Source organism: Notothenia rossii (assembly GCF_949606895.1).
Source record: "Notothenia rossii genome assembly, chromosome: 4".
NCBI lineage: Eukaryota > Metazoa > Chordata > Actinopteri > Perciformes > Nototheniidae > Notothenia > Notothenia rossii.
The window spans coordinates 5,953,185-5,979,899 of NC_136902.1; the positions used below are offsets into that span (position 1 = coordinate 5,953,185).

General features: G+C 40.4%; 1 protein-coding gene across 1 annotated transcript; it reads left to right on the forward strand.

Moving 5' to 3' along the window:
* The first annotated feature begins 1,599 nt into the window (after nt 1–1,599).
* Nucleotides 1,600–25,576, forward strand: sypb (synaptophysin b). Its single transcript, XM_079675780.1, has 7 exons — nt 1,600–1,717; nt 3,555–3,620; nt 15,578–15,702; nt 16,859–17,057; nt 17,350–17,541; nt 19,474–19,783; nt 22,478–25,576. The coding sequence occupies exons 1-6, from the start codon at nt 1,700–1,702 to the stop codon at nt 19,750–19,752; spliced, it is 879 nt and encodes a 292-aa protein (XP_079531906.1). The 5' UTR covers nt 1,600–1,699; the 3' UTR covers nt 19,753–19,783; nt 22,478–25,576.
* The last annotated feature ends 1,139 nt before the right edge of the window (nt 25,577–26,715 follow it).

Here is a 26,715-nt window from a genome sequence, read left to right on the forward strand (position 1 = left end):
TTGGTACTGTTTTGCCCTCCTTCAAAATGCTACTGTATTTGGCCAGGTATTGTCAATTTCAAGGTGTATGGTACATGTTCTTTCATCAAAGACTGAAACTAATGGGTGCAAGAAACATCTCTCAGCACTGCAGGAGGCCATACGGACACAGAAGTCAGAAAATATCAATTTCAAAAATGAAGATGAAGACCACACACCTTCTGATTTTGAAGACATGCACAGATCTCTCACAAAATCATCCCCTTTCTTTGCTCCTATCAAAGAGGTGGTCACACAAGCACAGGAGGAAGCAGGGAAGGAGGATGACGCAAACGGAGCATGCCAGCCAAATCCATTATTGTGAGACACTTGTGGAAATAATTCTCCATTACGCTGATACTGTGCCTCTTTGGACAGGTCTGATGCTTAAAGATGTGTATAACTGTGTTATAAAGAATCTTTAGACCCTCTGGGATAATCCAGTCCAGATTTGATGAGTCTAGGTCTAGTGGTTTTAGATCAGGACCTGGTCTAATGTGGTCTAGATTTTTTTTAAAAAGCTGCAAAATCTCCCTTTTTGTATTTTCACAAATAGAATAAAGGTTTCACAAATCTCAAACTGGGTTATAAATAATCTTTAGACTCTCTGAGATAATCCAGTCCAAATAAATTGGCTATGCAGCGATTTAAGAGGTTCAAACACGGAGGATTGTTCGCTCAGCGCTGTAAATTAAATGTCCCTTAACTTTCCCCTTAACTGCCGAATCGGATGCTCTGAATCGGAAGCCAACTTCAGCGTCGTAAAAACAGGCTCAGTGCTTAAAAGTAGAGACACTACATACTGATGTGCACCTGAACATGAGCAGTATATGTCCTTTTTAAATATTAGGAAGCATATGCTAACAGTTGTTTAAAAAGCATTAGGTGGACACCTGATTTGTTAATTAATGTATTCAACTAAAACAGCATTTTGAAGGCAGTGGTTGAGTTGCAGTGCATTTACATTCATATTAATCTGATTACTCCTATTTGATGTAACTGTAAGGGAACACAGTTTGTTTTGTATCCTGAGTACATAAGCCCGTTATATCCATTCCTCCCAAAGCCTGCTGACTAAGTGATTTTACAGGTAATAATTATGAATTGTAACATAATACACTTTCAAAGTGACCCTCCCTGTGACATTTGAACGTGTTTATGACCAGCATGCAGTTCACAAACCTTCTCAACCTTTTCCTTATTGCTTTATATCTGTCCTTCTGTGTACTAAGGCGTGATCTAACCCCTCCCGCACACACACACACACACACACACACACACACACACACACACACACACACACACACACACACACACACACACACACACACACACACACACACACACACACACACACACACACACACACACACACACACACACACACACACACACACACACACACACACACACACCTCTCTCTCTGCATTAATAAGCCTCGGGGCAACCTCTCACTGCCTTGAGAATAAAGCTGCTTTCTCATTGGCTCTCATTTACTCCACCTCTGATGCTTCCTCTGACGTCACTACGCTTCACACGTCCTCGCCCAGTTTGTGACGCAGCCTGCTCTTCCTCCTGGGTGTCTGCCTCCCCGCCATCACCCCCCCTCCCTGGCTGTTCCGGAGAGACGCCTCCCTCCTTCCGCCCCTCTGATCCTCTTATCAGCGAGTAAGCGGCCAAGATGGATGTTGTAAACCAGGTAAGGCTTTGCGCCGGGGAAATCATATATTTCATTATTGTTTTGTCTCTGTAGATGATTCTCATTAATTTAGCATTATTGTCCTCCATCGTGCGCTATTAGTAGGATGTTTTTTTGGCCAAAGATGCGCCGACCTTTACCGTTTTCAGCGCAGAGCTCTCGATGAGTCGGAATTGTGATTTATGCATGTATGTCTGCACCACGGTGTCATTTATCCTCCTGTTAATCTGCAGATATAATAGATTAGCCTGTTCTCAGTAACACCACACAAAAATGTGTAGGATGAGCAGGGATTTCTGCAGCAATGACATTTAGCTTTTAGAAGAAGTGGCCTCCACCGGGATTAATTGATTTAGGCTGTCTCGATGAGCATGCTGCTGCTTGGATAACATACATGATTAATGTCTAAGGCAGACCATTATTTCGGTGTGTGTGTGTGTGTGTGTGTGTGTGTGTGTGTGCGCGCGCGCGCGTGTGTGCGCGTGTGTGTGCTCGGATAGCCGCAGTATAGGCCGCACGACATAAGAGAAGCTCTGTGACAAAGAGGGGCTTCAGTGTGAGCGGAGAGGGAGATGAAACATGCATTTTGTGAGGATGCGTCATCTGTTCAATATGGATGCTGAAAGATGATGGAGAGTAGCAGAGAAACCATCATCACTGCTGCGGCCATTTATTGATACACACGCACGCGCACACACACACACACACACACACACACACACACACACACACACACACACACACACACACACCGCCTTCTTATTCTTCCTCCTCTTCTCCTTGTTTGCGGTGTCGCATCACCCGCGCAACAAATACATCCTCCTGTTTGTGGCAGATAACGCGAGAGCTGCAGGTAAAATGATATTTAAAAAAAAAGTAGAAGGCTGCTGTGAAGTGTGCATCGTGAGAGCGCCGAGAAAACAGGTTAAGCAGCTTTAGTGTAACGGTAATGCTGCCAGGAGCACACACACACACACACACACACACACACACACACACACACACACACACACACACACACACACACACACACACACACACACACACACACACACACACACACACACACAGTCAGAGCGTTTGAAGGCATAATGGTGGTATAGGCAGTGTCATAGAGGGGGACAGGGTGTATGTAAATATATATACACATTTACAACTTAATGCACTATCCATGTCCTTTAAAAAGCCTCATATAGTATTTATTTTTAATACACCATTTTGTGTAGGCTACTTTATTATTTTTATTTAGTGTTTTTGCTTTCTTTTTTTCCAAAGTCTTAAGTGTGTGTCATTTTGTAAATTAAACGTTATATATTTTTTTATTTTCTTTAGATTAAGTTTGTGTTAATATTTGTATTACATTTTTTATTCATTTAATGGATATTTTACTCGTGCAAATTTAAAAAAAAATTCATTTTATTACATTTTTTAAATATATTTCTTATTTTAGCAAACTACAAAATGGAGCCACAAAACCCAATATCCCCGGTATAAACAAAATATTTCCTGTTTTCTGATTCAAAGCATTTAAGCGTAAGCACTTTATGCACTAATTACAATTCTTTGTGCCCCTTAAAATTGAGTAAACTCCCCTCTTTTGGCGACAGTTATGGCAAAATGGACCCCAAATGTTAGTCTTTTATTGCTTTCCTTGATGCTTGGACTCACATATTTGCGTTGTATCACGCAGCCTCAGGGCGCTATGAGTGTGAGGTAATTAGGTTCCTGATTTTAATCATCAAATTCACACAGAGAGAGAGAGCGAGAGGCAGCTGTGTGAAAAAGTTAAAATACATTTTAACTAACTGCTGTTTTTTGTGTGTGTGTGTTTTGGCAGCTGGTGGCCCAAGGGCAGTTCACTATACTCAAACAACCGCTGGGATTTATCAAAGTTCTACAATGGGTAAGTGCTCTTCTTATTACTCCGTACATTTTACATTATAATAACAACGTAACCACAGAATAGGAAAATGTGCTTGTTGAATCTTTGTATTGAAATGCTCACACACACAATCAAACAGGATACACCATATTTATCATAAATGATTGGATTCATTTCTTACATTTTTGCATTTAAGACCAAAGTGGTTGAATTTGACCCCTTTTTCAATTGAGAACCAAGCATGTCGTATCTGTATTTCCTTTTGTATTTATTCGTCATTTTATTATTTGGTTGTTCTTATCTTACCAGAGTGTTATACTTTTATATGGCTTGTGTGCCATTTTGGGTTTGACTTTAGAACAATTATCGTATATATAGAGAGCGAATGAATGAATGTATGATCTGATCTACAGTAGTATGGACACACACACACACACACACACACACACACACACACACACACACACACACACACACACACACACACACACACACACACACACCTCCCTCCAGTGTTGTATTACATTTTAAATGAATAATGACATGTTATACAAAGATAATAGCATATCAGAAATTGAATTGATATTCATCATTAGGCTTTTCATTATCCAAGGCTCATGAGCTCATGCCGGCCATTTTACTTCTCAGCTCTTTGTACACAGATATGATCAGAATAACTGTCCAAAATAAAGTGAAATTGCATATTTGATCTGCAAAGACGTAAGACTTTCTCCATAAACTTCGGGAAGCATTGTAAGTTCAGTTGCAAAAGAACGTAAGATGTCCCTGGGGAGAGACCCTCACACCCATCACAACATGTGCATCTTAGTCTCACACAAACTTCAGCAACACAACCCAATATTCATCCATGTGTGGTCCTAGTAACAGAAATCCCTCTCAAACCTCCACAGGGGGGATGTAAGCTGGAGTCTGTTGTTTGCAGTAAATAGCCTTGCCTTTACTGACCGCTTGGTGACCTTCAGTCCCTCAGAGGTCATACAGCTGCAGGGATTACTGACTCCTGCACTCAGGGTTTAACCTGTCAGTAACTTTCAACAGACCAGCAGCAGCTCCGCCTCACAACGACCCTCCTGAATAAAGTCTCTGAATGCTGAGCAGTGTGTCCTGAGGATAGGACGCTCAGCAGGACATGTTGGGGGGTGTTAGAGGGGGGGGGGGGGGGGGGGGACGTTCTCCTCCTCCTCCTGAGAATCCAGCCAGAAAACGAAGCATGCAATACTTTGTTTTAGAGACAGGAAGCTTCATCAGCATCAGAAAAAAATCAATTTTAGCTGAAATCACGCGTCACAGTTCGGCATCTGAAATATATGTTTTTGAATAACACGTTTTGGTGAGATATTTAAAAAAAAAAAAGGGGTGTCTTAAGATATTAACGGCCCGTCCACACAGCGGCGTGCGTTGAAGCTTGCCGGCGGGCGTGTCTGAAACTCGATCAACAACCAATCACATGAACCTCCCGCCCCTGACACACAAGCAGCGGTTTGATTGGCTAGAGCTTGTACTGGCATGTGATTCGATTGGCTGACGCTTCTGCCGAGGCTTCAAAAGTTGAACATTGCTCAACTTTTGCAGCGAGCCACGCCAACAAAGCTCCGCGTCGCTTCCCACAATGCAGTTCGGCGAAAAGTGACGTCACCCCATTCAAAGTGAATGGTGAAGCTTTCAACGCACGCCGCTGTGTGGACGGGCCGTAAGCAGCAAAGATCTGCCTATAGTTAGACATATTTAAATGATAATGATCAATTTAGGGTATCAACAATAATGTCATGTATCATCAGTTTGATTTGTTCCTTTCTGCACCAATCGAAGCAGACACACGTTAACCATTTGGACACAATAGTAAGGCAACAGCAGAAACGAAAACATGGTTCAGCATGTGGGAAAGACTCCCTAAAAACACGCTTATCTAATAAATAAATAAGTAAGCGTAGGGCGTGAGCTGGGATGCATTTAAAAATCAATTACGCACAATTTTAGTAATTGATTTATTGTTGATTTTTCCATCCAAGGGGAAGCTCCTGTGTCCAGCGTCTCCAATCTGAGGACTTACTGTGTTCCTTTGCCTTAAACTCAGGCTGATTATGTTCGGTGTTTTGTTCTGCTGGCGCACGTTATGGCGCCTGAACGTGGGCTGCAACTGGGAGGGGGATTTATTTGTTCATATTATAGCAAAGGATCCATCGATTAAAACAACGTTATTATACCCTTTTGTCAAATCAAGTCTGAACGGTTCAGCATCTCCAATTGCAACATCAAAAAGGACCAAATATTAGAATAAGAAAACAAGGAAACGTGCCATAAATAGAGCATAACATGACAATCAGATAAAGTCTAACGCCATATGTGTTAGTTCTAGTTGGATGTTGATTCAACAGAGTATGTAACGGCATTTTCCGATGAGCAGACGTTCAGGATGTGTTCCCACAGATATCCCCACGTCACACACAGCTAGTGAGGGCCTCTACATTTAGTCTTTGCTTTCATAATGTTAAACCCAGATGTGTTTCTATGGTCTTGTTCAGATTCTGGTAACAGCTGACAGTTTGCATTATCAACATAAAGAGCAAGATCATTTCTATTCATAATCTTTCCAGCAAAAACACCCATTATTCTCTTTTTCTTGCTCCTCGGATGTAAGGATCCGATGCTTTCCGTTGTCATATACGATTCTTCACTAACTATCGTTGGGTTTTTGACTTGTGTTCTAACAAAACAAGCTAAGTGGGGAGGTCACCTTCAGCTTTTTTTTGTTATTTTCTGACATTAAATCTACCTTTTGATCTGAAAAAAGAAGCCCATATATGAGAAATGTCCTTGAACTTGTATTGTTTCCAATGGCCAGCAGGGGGCGACCCCCGCGGTTGATTGTATGGAAGTCTATGAGGAAATAGGCCTACTTCTCACTTGATTTATTACCTCAGAATACATTTCCCTGGTGGGTTTATGGTCTCAAACTCTAGTTGCAAGTCTTCTTCAGTACACCATGATGTTTGATTGGTGAATTATTGTTCAATTTGGTGTAACAATAGACGATAAAGCAGTGTGTGCTATAGGGCGTGGCTACGTTGTGATTGACAGGTCGTTTGGTGTTTGTGTTTTCCTCTTGGCATTTCAAGTGTGTTTTCACTTAATGAATGCTCATTGTAATATCATGATCTCCTATTAATGTCTTGGTTAGCTTTCAGTTGTACTGGCCGAAATGTAATAATTAATGCTTAACCTCATAATGAATGCCCTTTGTATTTTATAGACAACATAATATACAGATTAAGTAAATAATTGGAAATAGCAGCCCTAATTATTCAAGACTCGAGGTGTCATGTGCAAAATAGCTACAGTATAGTTGTTGGCAAGAAACATCTTAAGTCCCAAGCTCCTCAACAAGATGCAAAATACAATATACTTCAGATTTAAATACAAAAAGTGTAATAAATGAGCGCACATGACCTTATCGTGCACGTCAAATCAAATGCAGGAATAAGTGCACGAAAAGAATAAGATCAATCTGAATGTAAGCGTACACACTGTACAGTCGAATAAAATCCTTCATATTCTAAAATGATGAACTTAAAAACATGTAATACTTGCATGCAATGCTATAAAGAAGACATTTTGGATGGAGAAATGAAAAGGAAATAGAGGAGGAGTAGCACGTGGGTCCCATATCTGTTAGCTACACCGTTAACCAGTAGCATTTGACAATGCAAGTAAAAGGCAAGGTTAAACATTGTATTCATGCAAATAATGAGATAAACTGAATTACAAGTTAGAATCAATCCTATATACATGGATATAAACATTACATTCCTGCATGCAAAGTGATGAAGAATACATTTTGGGAGGGTAGGTTATAGGATTGTGGACCCACCCTATAACTGTTAGCTGAAGTCCTGGCCCACGTGCAACGCACTTAAGACATAAAATAGTGCAATTAATATTTAGCAAATGACCTTTTGGTGCATGTTAAATGCAGGAGTAAGCAGGATATGTAAACTAAATGCACGTATAGTCAAATGAGATTTTAAAAATGTGAAATGTAATACCGTACACGGTATAATAAATCCTGACCTTTATATAGAAATAAAGTATACATATTTAGACTTAATCAGGGTTCAAGGTTAGTTTATTTGTATAGCATATTTTAAGATGGCAATTCAAAGTGCTTCACATAGGCATGCAACACATGGTAATTCAAACAAAACAAACACACACACAAAGTAATAAAGAATACATTTTGGGAGGGTGGATTAGTAGGAATTTGAGCACGAGTGCTCCCTTCCTGCAAATGGACCCATAACTGTTAGCTGAAGCAATATGTGCACGTAGCACGTACAGTCAAATGAGATTTCTGAAAATGTGAAATTAAATAACGCACAGTAGAATGTGTAGGCTGCAGCTCCATCACAGAGGCATGATGAGTGTGCTGCATGACTCTGAAGTCCTTCCCTGAGGCAGAGTGAGTGTGCAGCCCCTCGTCCAATCAGGAGGCTCGCTCCGGAGGCCGTGAATCATCTGCTACCGTCAGACGGGAGGGGGAGCTGCTCCCTCTCTCTCTGGATTAATAATGGAAAAACACATACACACACACACACACACACACACACACACACACACACACACACACCCACACACACACACACACACACACACACACACACACACACACACACACAAACACACACACACGGGAGGAGAGAGGAGCCTCCCTCCATTACAGGCTGCAAGAAGAGATGCTTCAGTGTAGTGTGAATAACCTTTAATGCAGGCAGTATGTGCCGATTTATCAAATGTGTCAGCAGAGTTGATATTTATATAGGAAGAGAGATCAGTGTAGATTAGTGTCATTCAAAACAAATCACAATCAAGGAATAAGGTTTCGTGACAGTTGCTAAGGAGCGAAAAAATATATATATTTGCTTTGATTAATGAATTATTAAAGATGTTAAAGTAAGAATGTGCAATAAAAAAACAAAAAAAAAACACATTTATTTATAAATGTATTTATACATTCACTGTAAAAAGCACGACCAATCATCTGAGCCGGCCCGGCTAAAGTAACTGGATGGCCTACCTGCCTGTCAGCCTTCCATCTGAGCACACACTTATCTCGTGCCCTCATTGGTCATGTGCGCGTTCGTGTGTGTTGGAGGAGGGGCTCTGTAAGGAAGGGGCAGATTTGTTCCGGTTGTGTATTTTCAAATTCTAGCGCACTCAAGCTGGTTTCTCTAAAATGACCTACCCCACCTTTAATAGAATACAAATAAGTATATTTAAACAAGAAATTAAAGTAAAAATGTGCAGTAAGGATATAAAATAAAATATAACAAAAATATAAGAAGGGAAGTCAAAATGTGTACTTCAACATTAAGGCAAAGATTCCTCACAAATTAGACTTAATCAGTTTTAATCAGGAGCGTGCATGTGACTGGTGTGTCGTCGTCGTCGTCGTCCCCCCCCCCCCCCTCTGTGCCCCTGGGGAAAGTGCTGACGATGCTGATGTTTGATGGATGTTGTAAGACACAGAGTTCAGATGAACCACAGAGGGATGCTGGATTTCATCACTCTGCACACACACATGTTCTCCTGACTCACAGGAAGCGAGTGAGAACATGGAGGTAGAGCCTCTCTGGTGTGAGAGGAGGATTTGTTGGTTCTGTCGAAGCTCTGGGGTGTTTTCTGTTCAGACGCTCGTGTTTGTTGCTGCAGGCGCACAGCTTGTGTTGATTCTTTGTTCTCTTGGCTTCATGTCGTTGGCACACTCGCAGGCGCTAAACCTCCTACGATGATGCATTCATGTTGTGTAAGAAACAGTCAATCTTAATAAGAGAGTCAAACTTGAGAAATTGCTGAATATCATCCCAGAATATTCACTTAAGCAATTACAGATACATGTATTAATATAAGCTTACTGCACATACATCACCAGGCTGTGGATGCGGATTGACTTTCATGAGCAGAACCGTGATATATGAGAAAAGAATCCTTTAAAAATCAATAATCCATAACGACAAATCTCACTTCTGTGTGTCACAAGCAAGACATGCAGAATGAAGTGCTCCACAGTAAGGGAAACTACATGAAAAACAGGGGGAAATAATTAATGGAAAATACAATTATTTATGTAAAAATAGGATTTGAAAAATTGCATATATTTAAAAAATAGATATAATAAAATGGAAAACATAATTAAAGAAGAAATAAATTCAAAAAATTCAAAAACTACATTTTAAAATGTCTATTCCTTTTTGCAGCATATCAAGAGACACTCAAGCAGCATCATTAAAACGTCTCAATGCATCATCCTCTACTTTCATTTCATACATCAGTAGTGGACACCCACCCACACACAAACACACACACACACACACACACACACACACACACACACACACACACACACACACACACACACACACACACACACACACACACACACTCGGATATTGTGTCTCCGTGTGAAAACCGTCTTCTGCCTCCTTGCTGTGTGACGCTGCCAGCACTGTTTCCATGGCACCCAACACTCTGCGTGCCACCATTTCTTTTCTCTCCTTCCTCCCCCATCCCTCCTCCATTCCTCCTCCCTTATCACTCCATCCCTCCTCCTTCACTCTTTCATTCCTCCCCCTATCACTCCTCCTTCCTCTCATCTGTCACTGTAAAGTAACTCTAATTGGGAGAAGGCTGTTTTCTTAGAGTTGCTAACGTCTGCCGGTCGTCCATCTTTGCTTCAGAAATATCTCAACAATTATTGGATGGATTGTTGTAAAATTCAGAGCACACATTTATATCTAAACCCGGGTTAAATGTAATGAATTTGGGGATCCCTAAACTATATCTAGTGCCACCATCAGGTCAACACATTTGGTAAACCTGCAGAACTGAGGACACAGCATCAGTGCTAATTAGTCAATATTAGCATGCTAACAGGCTAAACCAATATTGCAGTATTCGTACAAAACGCTCCAACACATTGCACGTGATAGGCTAAGGTGCGGGACATCTCTAAACTGGTTGACCAATCACAACAGAGCCGGCCAGCTAACCAATCAGAGCAGACTGGGCTCTGGTTTCAGACAGAGGGTGAAAAAAGGTGCTGCAGCTAGTGACACTACATACTGATATACACCTGAGCATCAGCAGGAGAGGACTCTTTAAAGTAGAGACACTACATACTGATATACACCTGAGCATCAGCAGGAGAGGACTCTTTAAAGTAGAGACACTACATACTGATATACACCTGAACATCAGCAGGAGAGGACTCTTTAAAGTAGAGACACTACATACTGATATACACCTGAGCATCAGCAGGAGAGGACTCTTTAAAGTAGAGACACTACATACTGATATACACCTGGACATCAGCAGGAGAGGACTCTTTAAAGTAGAGACACTACATACTGATATACACCTGAACATCAGCAGGAGAGGACTCTTTAAAGTAGGGACACTACATACTGATATACACCTGAAGATCAGCAGGAGAGGACTCTTTAAAGTAGAGACACTACATACTGATATACACCTGAACATCAGCAAGAGAGGACTCTTTAAAGTAGAGACACTACATACTGATATACACCTGAACATCAGCAGGAGAGGACTCTTTAAAGTAGAGACACTACATACTGATATACACCTGAACATCAGCAGGAGAGGACTCTTTAAAGTAGACACACTACATACTGATATACACCTGAACATCAGCAGGAGAGGACTCTTTAAAGTAGAGACACTACATACTGATATACACCTGGACATCAGCAGGAGAGGACTCTTTAAAGTAGAGACACTACATACTGATATACACCTGAACATCAGCAGGAGAGGACTCTTTAAAGTAGGGACACTACATACTGATATACACCTGAAGATCAGCAGGAGAGGACTCTTTAAAGTAGAGACACTACATACTGATATACACCTGAACATCAGCAGGAGAGGACTCTTTAAAGTAGAGACACTACATACTGATATACACCTGAACATCAGCAGGAGAGGACTCTTTAAAGTAGAGACACTACATACTGATATACACCTGAACATCAGCAGGAGAGGACTCTTTAAAGTAGAGACACTCCATACTGATATACACCTGAACATCAGCAGGAGAGGACTCTTTAAAGTAGAGACACTACGTGATATACACCTGAACATCACCAGGAGAGGACTCTTTAAAGTAGAGACACTACATACTGATATACACCTGAACATCATCAGGAGAGGACTCTTTAAAGTAGAGACACTACATACTGATATACACCTGAACATCAGCAGGAGAGGACTCTTTAAAGTAGAGACACTACATACTGATATACACCTGAACATCAGCAGGAGAGGACTCTTTAAAGTAGAGACACTACATACTGATATACACCTGAACATCAGCAGGAGAGGACTCTTTAAAGTAGAGACACTACATACTGATATACACCTGAACATCAGCAGGAGAGGACTCTTTAAAGTAGAGACACTACACACTGATATACAACTGAACATCAGCAGGAGAGGACTCTTTAAAATAGAGACACTACATACTGATATACACCTGAACATCAGCAGGAGAGGACTCTTTAAAGTAGAGACACTACATACTGATATACACCTGAACATCATCAGGAGAGGACTCTTTAAAGTAGAGATACTACACACTGATATACACCTGAACATCAGCAGGAGAGGACTCTTTAAAGTAGAGACACTACATACTGATATATACCTGAACATCAGCAGGAGAGGACTCTTTAAAGTAGAGACACTACATACTGATATACACCTGAACATCAGCAGGAGAGGACTCTTTAAAGTAGAGACACTACATACTGATATACACCTGGACATCAGCAGGAGAGGACTCTTTAAAGTAGAGACACTACATACTGATATACACCTGAACATCAGCAGGAGAGGACTCTTTAAAGTAGAGACACTACATACTGATATACACCTGAACATCAGCAGGAGAGGACTCTTTAAAGTAGAGACACTACACACTGATATACAACTGAACATCAGCAGGAGAGGACTCTTTAAAATAGAGACACTACATACTGATATACACCTGAACATCAGCAGGAGAGGACTCTTTAAAGTAGAGACACTACATACTGATATACACCTGAACATCATCAGGAGAGGACTCTTTAAAGTAGAGATACTACACACTGATATACACCTGAACATCAGCAGGAGAGGACTCTTTAAAGTAGAGACACTACATACTGATATATACCTGAACATCAGCAGGAGAGGACTCTTTAAAGTAGAGACACTACACACTGATATGAAACCTTAAAACCTTAATATTGATCCCTCTCAAGAAATCCTAACCTCTAAATGTCTCAGAGGAATAATAAATAGTATCTAGGGGCTCTAAGAAACCTTTGAGAGTAAAGGAAAAAGAAAAACAGCCGCTGTAGTGCCATAACACATTGAGACTAATCAGAAAAAGATGGATTGCATTTTTTATTTTAGGATAAAATGTGCAGACTGTGTGAAGGATTGTGCCGACTCAGCAGTTGTGAAACGCTGCTGCAGGTATTCGTTTATGCACAGCTGCCTCTGCTGGTGCTGCATCACAGCCTGGTGTCTGAGAGTTTTAAAGGGAAAGTCAAATGTGCATTAAGAGCGACACTTCCTGGGTTTTAGTGTGCAATTAGAAACATTTAATGAAGCTTTAATATTTCTAAGATTTGCACGAGAACATAGCTCCAACATTGTGATAATTATGTAGAAGTGGTTCTGTTTTTGGGTTTTATGGTAACTAAGAAACCCGATGACAGATGGCAATGTTCTCTTAGCTATAAGTGTGTAATGCATTCTGTTATCCATCAGCAGTCTTCTCACTAATGCTGCCACCTTCATCACATCTACAGACATTTGCATTGCTTATTAAAACCTGTTAGTTAGTTCTCTGGCAACAAGGAGGTGTTGGGAGAGGACACGAGAATTAAAAAGGTGAATAGGGTAAAACAAAAGTACTTGTAGATATCACCATGACACTTTCCAAGTTGTGCTGACAGAATATTTGTTTGCATTACAAGCTTTCTGAATGTATATGTTTGAACATGCAAACGGCGTTATGTTATAAATATGTGCACATTTTCTAAAATGTCTAGCTCATAAATGCAAACGTTGGATAAAGCCTGGTAGAGAATTCTTGATTCTTTTTTATTATTAGAGTAAAAGTTTTTTTACAGAGGAGATGTCTTTGTGTCACTTCATAAATCAAAAAATACTGCCATTAAAACACCTTTTCTGCATGTTTTAGTGATAAAGTAGGTAATAATGAGTGAACCTGAATGAACAACAAATATAGCCTGCAGTGTTTTGAGTTATGAAAATAAAATCCTGCAGGAAAAGAAGACGAAGAGTAAAGCGATGACAATGAGCCTTGGTGTGTAAATCCAACAACGAGCCTCTGAGAGATTACTGTAAATGCTTTAGTGTGTGTGTGTGTGTGTGTGTGTGTGTGTGTGTGTGTGTGTGTGTGTGTGTGTGTGTGTGTGTGTGTGTGTGTGTGTGTGTGTGTGTGTGTGTGTGTGTGTGTGTGTGTGTGTGTGTGTGTGTGTGTGTGTGTGTGTGTGTGTGTGTGTGTGTGTGTGTGTGTGTGTGTGTGTGTGTTGTGACTGGACGTCTTGTGTACTCGGTAGCAGATGGCGGGGCACCTCCGTCAGATTAATAGCTGAATTTTCCCTCCAATCGGATCTGCCCGAAGCCCAGGGGGGAGCGGTAAAAATAGTCTGACGTGTCTAATCTGCTGTGTGTGTGTATGTGTGTGTGGCCGAGCATTACTATACTTGTGGGGACCTACATCTGTTTACACAGTCACGTGTGGGGACTCGCCTCCCTCATGGGTACAAAATTGAGGGGAATCATTAATTTTAGGGTGAAGACTAGGTGTGTGTGTGCGTGTGTGTGTGTGTGTGTGTGCGTGCGTGCGTGCGTGCGTGCGTGCGTGCGTGCGCGCGCGTGCGTGCGTGCGTGCGTGTGTGTGTGTGTGTGTGTGTGTGTGTGTGTTTATCCCCACACACTGTCTGTTTATGCTGTATACTTTTCAAAGGTGGAATGTAACTACAGTACAGAAATTCATAGATAATGATATTTAATTCAGAAGTCACCCAGCAAATATTTCAATAATATATATATAATTATATTTATTCAAATTAGAGCTTCGTAGCACATTACAAAAAAAATAAATAATAATGTTTAAAATAGTTTAAATAAATAAATAAAATAGTTTATTCTGAAATGGGCCATTATGCTTCACTTCTGGTACTTTTACCATATTTTGAAGCGAATACCTTTGTGCTTTTGATAGAGAGGCATTGTTTGTAATGTAGGACTTTTACCTGTATTTTAACAGCGTTGTATTAATACTTAAAGTATCAAAAATACTTCTTCCATCACTGCGTTTATATAACAGCGAGAGGTAGTAACAGAGCCTGAATTGACTAACACACAAACACTAGGAAACATCCACAGAAAACACCAAGTGTGGGTGTAACCATGGCAACAAGCATCGATATGCGCTGTGATTGGTCGATCAGTCTGCAGCCGTCACCTGTTTACGTCTCTGCAGCTCTGTGTAGTTTACATGGTTACAGTATACAAACAAAACTGGATTTTTAATACTATTCAGTTCATTCATAAAAATGTAAAACTACATACATTAATTACTACATACAATAAAAATACATTAATAGTGATTTTTTTTTTTTATTTCAGCTTTATTATACTGTTGTTATTGTTATTGTCTGTTGTAATGAAGTATGGCTACAAATATTTTATATATTGTTGTTTGGAGCAATTTCCCCCCCCCCCCATTTTTTTTAAATTATGTATCTAATGTACATATTTAAGTTGTCATACTCCAGCCATGAAGGAAAATGTGATTTAAAATGTGTGTTTCTTTGATTCTCACTGAGTTTTTGTCTCCTCCATTTTGTTTCCTGCAGATCTTTGCCATCTTCGCCTTCTCGACATGCGGCAGCTACTCCGGCATGTTCAAGATGAGCGTGGATTGTAAAAACCGGTCGGAGAGCGACCTCGGGATAGAAGTAGAATTTGAATATCCGTTCAGGTACGTCTCAAAACTCAATTTTATCCCTTTTTTAAAAATCAACTTCTCACAAACTTCAAATCCACATTCAAGCAAAGATTCGTGATGAATAGTTAATGCCAAATATATTACAGCAAGGTCTAATGTGATAGAGGATTTTTCTTTATTCTATTATATAAAAAGCCCCTTGAATATTGCAATAAGTGTAGATCGTTGGATAGATACATTAAACATGAAATAATCACCTTTGCAAAAAAAAAAGTACCTATATGTGATAATAGGAAGGTCATTTTACACTTCTAATTTTCAACTAATGATATAAAATAAATACATCTAATGTGATAGTGGATTTCAGAGGTGCTCGGAGGTTTCCACCCGTTTCCAGTCTTTATGCTAAGCTAAGCTATCGTCCCCTGGCTGTCTCCAACCACATTGTACACAAACTTGTATAATCAATTAAATCTTTAAAAATGTACCTGCATTTAATTCATAATCCTTATTACGATATCAGCCAACACCCCTTTCTACTTCTTTAAAGTCTTTAAGGTCATGCTACTATTTACATGCCCCCCCCTCATATCATTTTGATAAAAATTCTGTCATTTATTACTCTCTTTTTGTCTAATCCCTCAAACGCGCGCACACACACACACACACACACACACACACACACACACACACACACACACACACACACACACACACACACACACACACACACACACACACACACACACACACACACACACACACACACACACACACACACACACACACACACACCATGTATACACCACTTCAGGGGACATTACATTGACTTACATGCATTTCCTGAAGAGTTATCCTAACCTTAACCATAACCAAGTCTTCAGCCTAAAATTAATGATTCCCCTCATGGGGACCTCCGATTTGTCCCCATAAGGGAAGCGAGTCCCCACACTCGACTGTGTAAACAGATTTAGGTCCCCACAAGTATAGTAATGCTAGGCCACACACACACTATTTTTTAATTTGTTATTTGTCTTCACTTGTACGTTCACCTTTCTGTCTTGTGTGTATCTGTGAAACTGTTCTTGTATGCACTTGTCTTGTAAAAAAAATAAAAGAATGTCCCTACATCTGACTCCTGTATTTCCATTGTTGTCTCTCTCTTATCTTCTGTCTTTGTCTCTGTCAGGCTCCACCAGGTGTACTTCGACGCCCCCACCTGCAAGGGAGAGAACCCCGAGCGCCTATTCCTGGTCGGGGACTACTCTTCCTCCGCCGAGTTCTTCGTCACCATCGGTGTCTTCTCCTTCCTCTACGCCATGGCCTCCCTCTCTGTGTACTGCTTCCTCCTGGAGAAGTACCGCGAAAACTGCAAGGGGCCCCAGATCGTGAGTCCCTTTACTCCTTAAGATACAGATTCCTTTTGCATTCCCTAAAAAGGTTAGAGGACTGTCTAAAGAACTATGATTTCACGGGAAGACTAGGGGTAGAGGAATGTGAGAATTTGGCTAAGGATATTGTCATTGTCGCTTTCTACTTTTAAATCCAGGCCGTAGACTTTCTTTTTGTCACTGCTTTTATTTGAACTATTCACATGTCACACTGCACTGTAACTTTTATTCATGTGCCTGTGTTACTCATGTTGTTGTTAACGTAATATTCTCTCTCGATGTCTCGCAGGACTTCGTGGTGTCGGCAGTGTTTGCCTTCATGTGGCTGGTCTCCTCATGTGCTTGGGCTAAAGGTTTGTCGGACGTGAAAACAGCCACGGATCCGGAGAGGGTCGTCACGCTCATCGCCGCCTGCGAGGAACCGGAGAACCGCTGCCGTGAAGTCAACGACCCCAGAGTGTCCGGCCTCAACACCTCCGTGGTACGTCACCGCTAAACAAAACTATATAAAGCTGTAGGAATTAGTCCGAAAAATCTTTAAATGACTCCTTTTAGAACTTCCTGTTCCCTCGTCTAGAAAGTCAATGGTTAGCCTGAAATAAGGTCAGTGATTAACACAAGCTGAAGAGATTTTAACGTTTTATCTTGTTGTTCCTTAACACTTCCTGTTCCCTCGTCTAAAAGCACTTCGGATTATTGAAAAATATAAACTCTGTGTCAAACAAACATTTATGATACTTACATATTTTGTTCAGCACGATAATCTCCACATATTAACACCACTTCATGATTTTTGAAGTAAAGAGCTAACGTTAGGCTATAAAGGAACTACAGCACGGTCACATGACTTCACGTCACCACCGCTAAGCTAAAGGAGGCTAATGTTGGGCTATAAAGGAACTACAGCACGGTCACATGACTTCACCTCACCACCGCCAAGCCAAAGGCGGCTAATGTTGGGCTATAAAGGAACTACAGCACGGTCACATGACTTCACGTCACCACCGCTAAGCTAAAGGCGGCTTATGGTGGGCTATAAAGGAACTACAGCACGGTCACATGACTTCACGTCACCACCGCTAAGCTAAAGGCGGCTAATGTTAGGCTATAAAGGAACTACAGCACGGTCACATGACTTCACGTCACCACCGCTAAGCTAAAGGCGGCTTATGGTGGGCTATAAAGGAACTACAGCACGGTCACATGACTTCACGTCACCACCGCTAAGCTAAAGACGGCTAATGTTGGGCTATAAAGGAACTACAGCACGGTCACATGACTTCACGTCACCACCGCTAAGCTAAAGGCGGCTAATGTTGTGTGTGCTGGCGTTTAGTCTTATTAGGAACCGCCATTTTTAAAGTCACCAGTGGGGTAGTAGTTTATGTCGTAGACCATACAGACCCTATTTCAGGATAACAACCAAAAACCCATTGACTTTGAGAAGAGGAAACGCAAGGTGCTATAAAGCTCACTCATTTCTGTGTTTCGGACTCTTTCCTACACCCCTCTTTTGTCAATACTTCTATAAATCCTTTGAGTCTTTAATCTGGAGACCTGAGACTAGGGCTGCTCAATTAATCGTATTTTAATCGCAATTACGATTTTGGCTTGCAACGATTATGAAACAACATAATCGAAATAAAACGATTATTTTTATTGATTTTTTATTAATCTTTTGAAATTATTTTTAAATTTAAAAATAATTTAAAAACCCTTTTATTGGTTTTTCAGTTTGAATTATACTTAAAGTTCAGGTTTTTTTCAATAAATTGATGTTTTCAAAGTAAACTGATAATCGTTTTTAATAATCGTGATATCAATTATTGACCCAAATAATCGAGTTTATGATTTTTGCCATAATCGAGCAGCCCTACCTGAGACACTAACGTGTCCAACCCCCTCCTCTTTTCAGCTTGTGTTAAACGCAGACCTTATTTCAGGCATCTTACCTAAAGTCCAAAAAGTGCTCAAATGGTCGCTAATTTCCGCTTTTAAGACTCATTCCTGCACCACTCTATTGTGCATACGACTACAGAGTCTTTTAATCATGAATCAAAAATCTAAAATCTGATAAAAATGTATTATAGCCCCAAATCACAAGAAATGCCTCAAAGGGCTGTTCTGTACAAAGCAAACAAAAGCAAAGACAAAAACTAAATACAAACATCATACAGTAGCATAACAATTATAAAAATATTATACAACATAATACATCAACATTAGTATTTCCATGAGATATAACAATGTGACTGAAGTGATGGTAACGATGAGCCGAAACAAGGTGATGGAAGCTAGATGGGTTTTGAGTTTGCTTTTAAAGGGGTCAACGGAAATAGCTTTGCGGATATTGAGACCTGAGACAGTTAATCTCACATGTCCCAACCCCCCCTCTCTGCCACCCCCCACCCAGGCTTTCGGCTTCATCAACCTGATCTTGTGGATAGGAAACCTGTGGTTCGTGTTCAAGGAGACCGGCTGGATGGCCGCTTTCGGCGGAACATACGTCCCGTCTCAGGAGAAGCAGCCCGCCCCTGACTCCTTCGCCCAGGAAGGCTACGCCCAGCAGGACCCCTACGCCGGCTCCCAGGGAGGGTACCAGCCCGAGTACGGCCAGCAGGGGTACAACGAGGAGGGGGGGTACAGCCAGGGCTATGAGCAGCAGCCCACCTCCTTCTCCAATCAGATGTGAGACCGTCCCACCAAACCTCAGCTGCAGGATGGTGAGTGTAAACATGAATCATCTCAAACTTACAGATGTCTCTTCTACATCAACATGTGTCCCCTCTTCCTCACGTCTCTTCTACATCAACATGTGTCCCCTCTTCCTCACGTCTCTTCTACATCAACATGTGTCCCCTCTTCCTCACGTCTCTTCTACATCAACATGTGTCCCCTCTTCTTCACGTCTCTTCTACATCAACATGTGTCCCCTCTTCCTCACGTCTCTTCTACATCAACATGTGTCCCCTCTTCTTCACGTCTCTTCTACATCAACATGTGTCCCCTCTTCCTCACGTCTCTTCTACATCAACATGTGTCCCCTCTTCTTCATGTCTCTTCTACATCAACATGTGTCCCCTCTTCTTCACGTCTCTTCTACATCAACATGTGTCCCCTCTTCTTCACGTCTCTTCTACATCAACATGTGTCCCCTCTTCTTCATGTCTCTTCTTCATCAACATGTGTCCCCTCTTCTCCATGTCTCTTCTACATCAACATGTGTCCCCTCTTCTCCATGTCTCTTCTACATCAACATGTGTCCCCTCTTCTTCATGTCTCTTCTACATCAACATGTGTCCCCTCTTCTTCATGTCTCTTCTACATCAACATGTGTCCCCTCTTCTCCATGTCTCTTCTACATCAACATGTATCCCCTCTTCTTCATGTCTCTTCTACATCAACATGTGTCCCCTCTTCTCCATGTCTCTTCTACATCAACATGTGTCCCCTCTTCTTCATGTCTCTTCTACATCAACATGTGTCCCCTCTTCTTCATGTCTCTTCTACATCAACATGTGTCCCCTCTTCTCCATGTCTCTTCTACATCAACATGTGTCCCCTCTTCTCCATGTCTCTTCTACATCAACATCTGTCCCCTCTTCTTCATGTCTCTTCTACATCAACATGTGTCCCCTCTTCTTCATGTCTCTTCTACATCAACATGTGTCCCCTCTTCTTCATGTCTCTTCTACATCAACATGTGTCCCCTCTTCTCCATATCTCTTCTACATCAACATGTGTCCCCTCTTCTTCATGTCTCTTCTACATCAGCATGTGTCCCCTCTTCTTCATGTATCTTCTACATCAACATGTGTCCCCTCTTCTTCATGTCTCTTCTACATCAACATGTGTCCCCTCTTCTTCATGTCTCTTCTACATCAACATGTGTCCCCTCTTCCTCATGTCTCTTCTACATCAACATGTGTCCCCTCTTCCTCATGTCTCTTCTACATCAACATGTGTCCCCTCTTCTCCATGTCTCTTCTACATCAACATGTGTCCCCTCTGTGGAAAGAGACTCTGAAAGTTTCAGGAACAAAGATTCTCTCTCTTTTTGATCCATTTCTATAAAAACCTGTCTGAAAATGAGCTGATCAGATTTTTGTCACTTTATGATGTCATAACGATTGTTTGTCTTGAGTAACCATTAGCCAATCACCAACCAAGGTACCCCCCCCCACTTTATCACCTGAATCTCCTCCTAGAGCACCATTGAGTTCTTTGTAACCAAATGTCTCTCAGAGGGGCGTGGGGAGGGGCTCCTTATTTTCATCTAAAGTAACAGACAGAGAATCAGCACTTTGGAAACAGGGCTGAAACAGAGGGGATTATGGGTAATGCTGCCATGATCTGTTTGGTGTTTCAGCCAATCAGAGACAGGCTCTGTATATATCTGAGACTGTGACATATTGATGAAAAACAGTTTAATAGGGGAACTTTAAGTTATGATTACATCGATCACAATAGAGTGGTTCAGGGCGTTGTAAGCTGACGGGAAGTTAGCATCTTCCTATTTCTGTCAATTAAAGTTAATTAAAAGGAAATAGCCATGATAATTATAACTCCAGGGTGCTGACTCAATTTTGTTATCCATTATATAATAGCAGGTTTAAAAAGAGACTCATCATGATGTAAAAAAATAAAAAAAATAATACAATATGATATTTTAGGGGATTCAGGTGTTAAATATCGAAACTCCTAGAAAGACCATAGGCCAATAAAAACAATGTTTGCATATCTGTGTTTCTGTATTCTGTATCGCCCCAAAATGGTGGAACAAGCTATCCATTGACATCAGGACTGCAGAAAGTGTACATACAGTATCTACCGCCAGAAACGAAAAACCCACCTGTCTTGCTTGTACCTTGGCGATTAGACCCCCAAAAATATCATGATAGATAATAAAAAATGGTGCACTCAGAGAGTTTAAAATACAATATAATTGGTAGTGGGCACTGTCAATTCAAGTTCTCATGAATAAAATAGGAAAATTAGCCATGATTATTATAACTCCAGGGTGCTGACTCGTTTTTATTTCCCATTATATATTAGCAGATTAAAAAGACGCTCATCATGATATTACAAAATGAAACAATGTTTTTTTTTCACATGTGTATTTCTGTATTCTGTACCGCCCCAAAACGGTGGAACAAGCTATCCATTGACATCAGGACAGCAGAAAGTGTACATATCTACCGCCAGAGACTGAAAGCCCACGTGTTCTGCCCCAAAAATATCATAATAAATAAAATAAAATGTGCACTTCGAGAGTTTAGCGTATACATCTGCCTTTCTCTTGCTGTTCTGAGTCCGTATCTTTATGGTTATTATTGTCCAATTGATCAAAGCAATACAACCTATATGTAATGTAATCCCTTCCCCTGTCTCCCCCTTTCTTCCCCCCCCCCCTTCAGGGTGACCTTGTGTTTCTGGAGTGGCTCTGGACCCCCGCCTGCGTTTCCACACTCCTTTGTGTGTCTGTTTGTGTATCTGTGAGTGACAGGCGGAGGGAGGGGGGCACCACGGGAGTGGGGGGGGGGGGGGGGGGTGGTTGTTATAATATGATGTTTATTCTCGTGATGTATTTAACTGTAGAAGACAACACAGGATTGTCTGTTTGGTTATAACGAGAAAAACTTGAATACAAAAACCAAAACATTGGAACATTTAAAGAGAAATCTTGTAATGGGAAAAGACTTACATTTACGGGAGGGGGTGGGGGGGGGGGGGGGATGGGGAAATTGTAGTAATATTTAACTTGGGAGAATGTATTTGTCTGTGCTGTGTAAATATCAACATGCTGATATATATGATTATATGTACACAGTTGAATAATGGTGCACTCCATAAAAGTTGTTATACAACAAATGTTGAGCACAGAGTTATTCAATTGCATTTACTTTGGTTCTGTTTAGGAGCTCACATAGTTTAGCCTTTGCCCTTCAAATAATCCCCTTAAATGAATCATAAAACAATCATTAATTCATCTCAGACTATATCAACATCTTCTGCTTTAACCACTGACAGGATTTAAGAAACAAAGCGGGTGAAGGCTGCAAGAAAAACCGAATTTAATTTAAAAAAGTGAGCGGAGTGATTTGTGGTAACACAGTGAATATATGACAGGAGTAGGTTGTTTTATTTTACGTTTTTATATATATTTTTCCATCAAATATCACTATCAAATGACTTATTTAAAAACCTGACATATAAGATCAAAAAGTTGCATAATAATTTAGTGAGCATGGTAGCATCTCATCGTTGCTGTGCTGCTATAGTGTGCTATCCGTACGGACTTTGTGAACCGGGGCCGCGAACAACAGATCTTTAGCCACGTGTGTTTTTTGTTTCTTCGTTTCGGATTTATGTGATCGAGCTGTCGATGAACCTTCGTCCTGTTTTTTTATCGCCCGTGTGTTTGTTCCGGAAAGTTGTAAGACAGAGTGATATAGTTTTCTAACCGGTGTTTCTATCACACTGTAATCAGTGGCGTACACACTCACGGATATTTCAGTAAAAACACGTTGTTGTTATTATTGTTATAACGAGGCGGTGTGAACGATCTCTCGTGCATCCTCAGCCCTTCTTCATCTCCTCTCTTTCTGAAGGTGAACTTACTGCATGCATCCTTATATCCTAAAAGCATCCGTCAACGTATTCGAGAGGCTTTAAAGCTGCAGGAACGTGAGAACACACGGTGAAACCCAGGGGTGGAAAAGTGTTTACTTACGTGCCAGTTGGAGGTACTTCATACTTCTACTCCACGACATCGAAACAGGACAATCATCCATTTTTACTTCACTTGTTTCTTTGAATGCTTAAGATTGAGATTTTGCATCAAATAACAAGAGATTAAACCAGTCGAATAACTAGAAGAGGTCAAATAAAAGATTATCGTTAAAACAAAACTGAAATATTAGAAAAAGTTAAAAAAGAAAGTCTTGAATAAAATTAATGTTGTTATCAGACCTGTGTTGGTCTACAGCAGTTCAACTCAACGTAATGCAACAATATCAACATCAATAATGTCATATATTTAACAATAATACATCACACATGAAGGCCATTTCTCTGCAGAATGAGTACTTTAACTTTTGATATTTGGCTGGTAATACTTCTGTTTGAACTTTAACTGGAATATATGGAGTGTTACTTTCCAACTACATTCAATTTAAAGCTTCAATTACTTTTTTAAATAAGATTTTGCATTAATAATGACTACTTCTGCTGATTTGGATTATGGTACTTTTACTTGTAATGGAGTATTTAACCCTGCTGTTGTCTTCGGGTCAAATCTAACCAATTTACTGCTTTCTTCAATCATAACTTTTTAGTTTTACATTCGATTGCATTAAAGCTTCATGATATCCTTCACAGTAGACATTTGAACATATCAAATGGCTGATCACCACTTTCATTGAATTTTGGATGATTTAGTCAACTTTGTAACAGCATGGTGTTCCCGGTTAAGGAATTAGTAACCATCCGGATCAGATCAAACACACACACACACACACACACACACACACACACACACACACACACACACACACACACACACACACACACACACACACACACACACACACACACATACTCTAGATGTGTCGTCCCCCCTTATCTGCCCATCCCCCCACATGGATCACACCTGGCACACGCGATACATGTTCAGTGTCTATTCTTTGTATATTTACTGCAGTTGTTCACGTATACCAGCAGTCTGATACAATATGTACAGTTTGAAAGGGTGTTAAATGAAATGTGGTGATGATTAATGGTTTTTGTGTTAATGTAATAGCAGTTTAAACAGGACCGGTCCAATTTGACCGCGAACACCAAAGTAAGGGGGGGGAACACGAAGACAATAGGAGGGTTAAACATAAATGCATTGGTAGCCTACTTTTACCCAAGCATCTGAGAGTACCTCTTCCACCTCTGGTTTTACTCGTGTTTTTCGATCCAGCGTCGTCGTAGTTTCTGCTCAGCAGCTCTGCTATACTCTACTCAAAGCACAAAGTGAGTGCTGCAATAATTTCCAGATTTAAACACCCGTCCTATACTGCCAGTCCTCTGCGTGCAGACCTCCAGAGACGTGTCTTGGTTGGTAGAGTTTTGCTTCCACAGGATGACATGTTGTCCATCTCTCCAGAATATATATCGATCGATGGCACAGTTTGTATCCACTCTTTCTTTGAGATGCAGAAACACCACCTCTGTTTGTTTCCTCTCTCTGTCTCTCTGTAGCTCTTATACATATGCTGAAATGAAATATACTCTGTTGTTAGTGGTGAATGATGTCTTGTGATTCTCTCTCTCTCTCTCTCTCTCTCTCTCTCTCTACGCCTTTGGATAGTGCTGTGTTTATTGTGTATGATGTATTCATATTAGTATTATTGATAATGATAAGTCAGAGAAAAAAAAAATATCCAAGACTCTCCAGAATTCTACTGTATTCTTATTATATGGGATCCATGTGAAACAAAATGAAATAAACTTGAAATTATTCTGTTGAAGGTTAAATCGTGTCCTTCTGTTCAAAGGCTGCGGTCTGCTTCTTGTTGGGTTTCGTATCATTTCCAGAAAAAACACTTTTGATCTGCAGAAAAATAACAGACACATATTTTTGAAAAAAAACAACCTGCTGATTTAGTTTAGAATTGAAAAAATCTCAAATTGCAGCCTTACTAAAGTTATGTTTAAAAATGATTATTAATCACTTTTAAAAACAATTTGTAGAATTATTATTATTATTATTATAAATGTATGTATTTATTTTTGCCTAAGATAGTACAGCCAAAGTAAATGTACTTTAACATCACTGGGTCTTAATGAGGACTCTGCATAGCGCCCCCTGGTGGTCGGGGAGGGTATCACTAGAAGAGTTTTCCTCACTTATTTTGTTAAATCTGATCATTATAACACTATTTTACATAATTAAAAAAAATGCATTGTATACATAATATAGGTTCCAAACAGGTTATCGTTGATAGGTATTTTAAATTAGTACATTTGGATAGATTTCAACAACAACAAAAGCACTAGTTATACAAAGATTGCAAAACAACACACACAAAGGCGAAATCAAACATTACATGTTACTTGTTAGACACTTTTATCCAAAGCGACTTACACACTCAATACTGTGGGCAATCCCCACAGGAGCAATTTGGAGTGAAGTGTCTCAGGGACACAACGACATGCTGACTGCAGTGGGGTTTGAACCTGAGACCCTCTGATCCGAACACCAAGGCACTAGTCCACTGCGCCACACGCCTCCAAACCTTGAAAACGTTTTTTTAAAGGATTGTTAGGGATAATAGCCCAGTTTCATAACACATATATGTATGTAAAATTATGAATAGGTAGTGGTGGTCTAATGGATAGTGAGGTGGGCTGAAGATCGGAAGGCTGTGAGTTCAAATCCCGCCAGGAACACCACCACTAGTGTGTCCTTGAGTAAGGCACTTAGCCCTTAGTTACTCCAGGGAGAATGTCCCTGAAATCAATAATCGTAAATCGCTTTGGATAAAAGTATCAGCTAAATGTAATGTAATAGTACTATATAACAAATATATGAATGAGTTACAAAATAAATAAATATCTACGTTTTTACAAAAATAAAAGTAGAAATACATAATAGATATATAATAAT

Coding starts and splice junctions, on each gene's coding strand:
- sypb (XM_079675780.1), top strand. Junction 3,621..15,577: donor TTATCAAAGTTCTACAATGG/GTAAGTGCTCTT, acceptor TGTTTCCTGCAG/ATCTTTGCCATCTTCGCCTT. Junction 17,542..19,473: donor CCGGCCTCAACACCTCCGTG/GTACGTCACCGC, acceptor CCCCCCACCCAG/GCTTTCGGCTTCATCAACCT.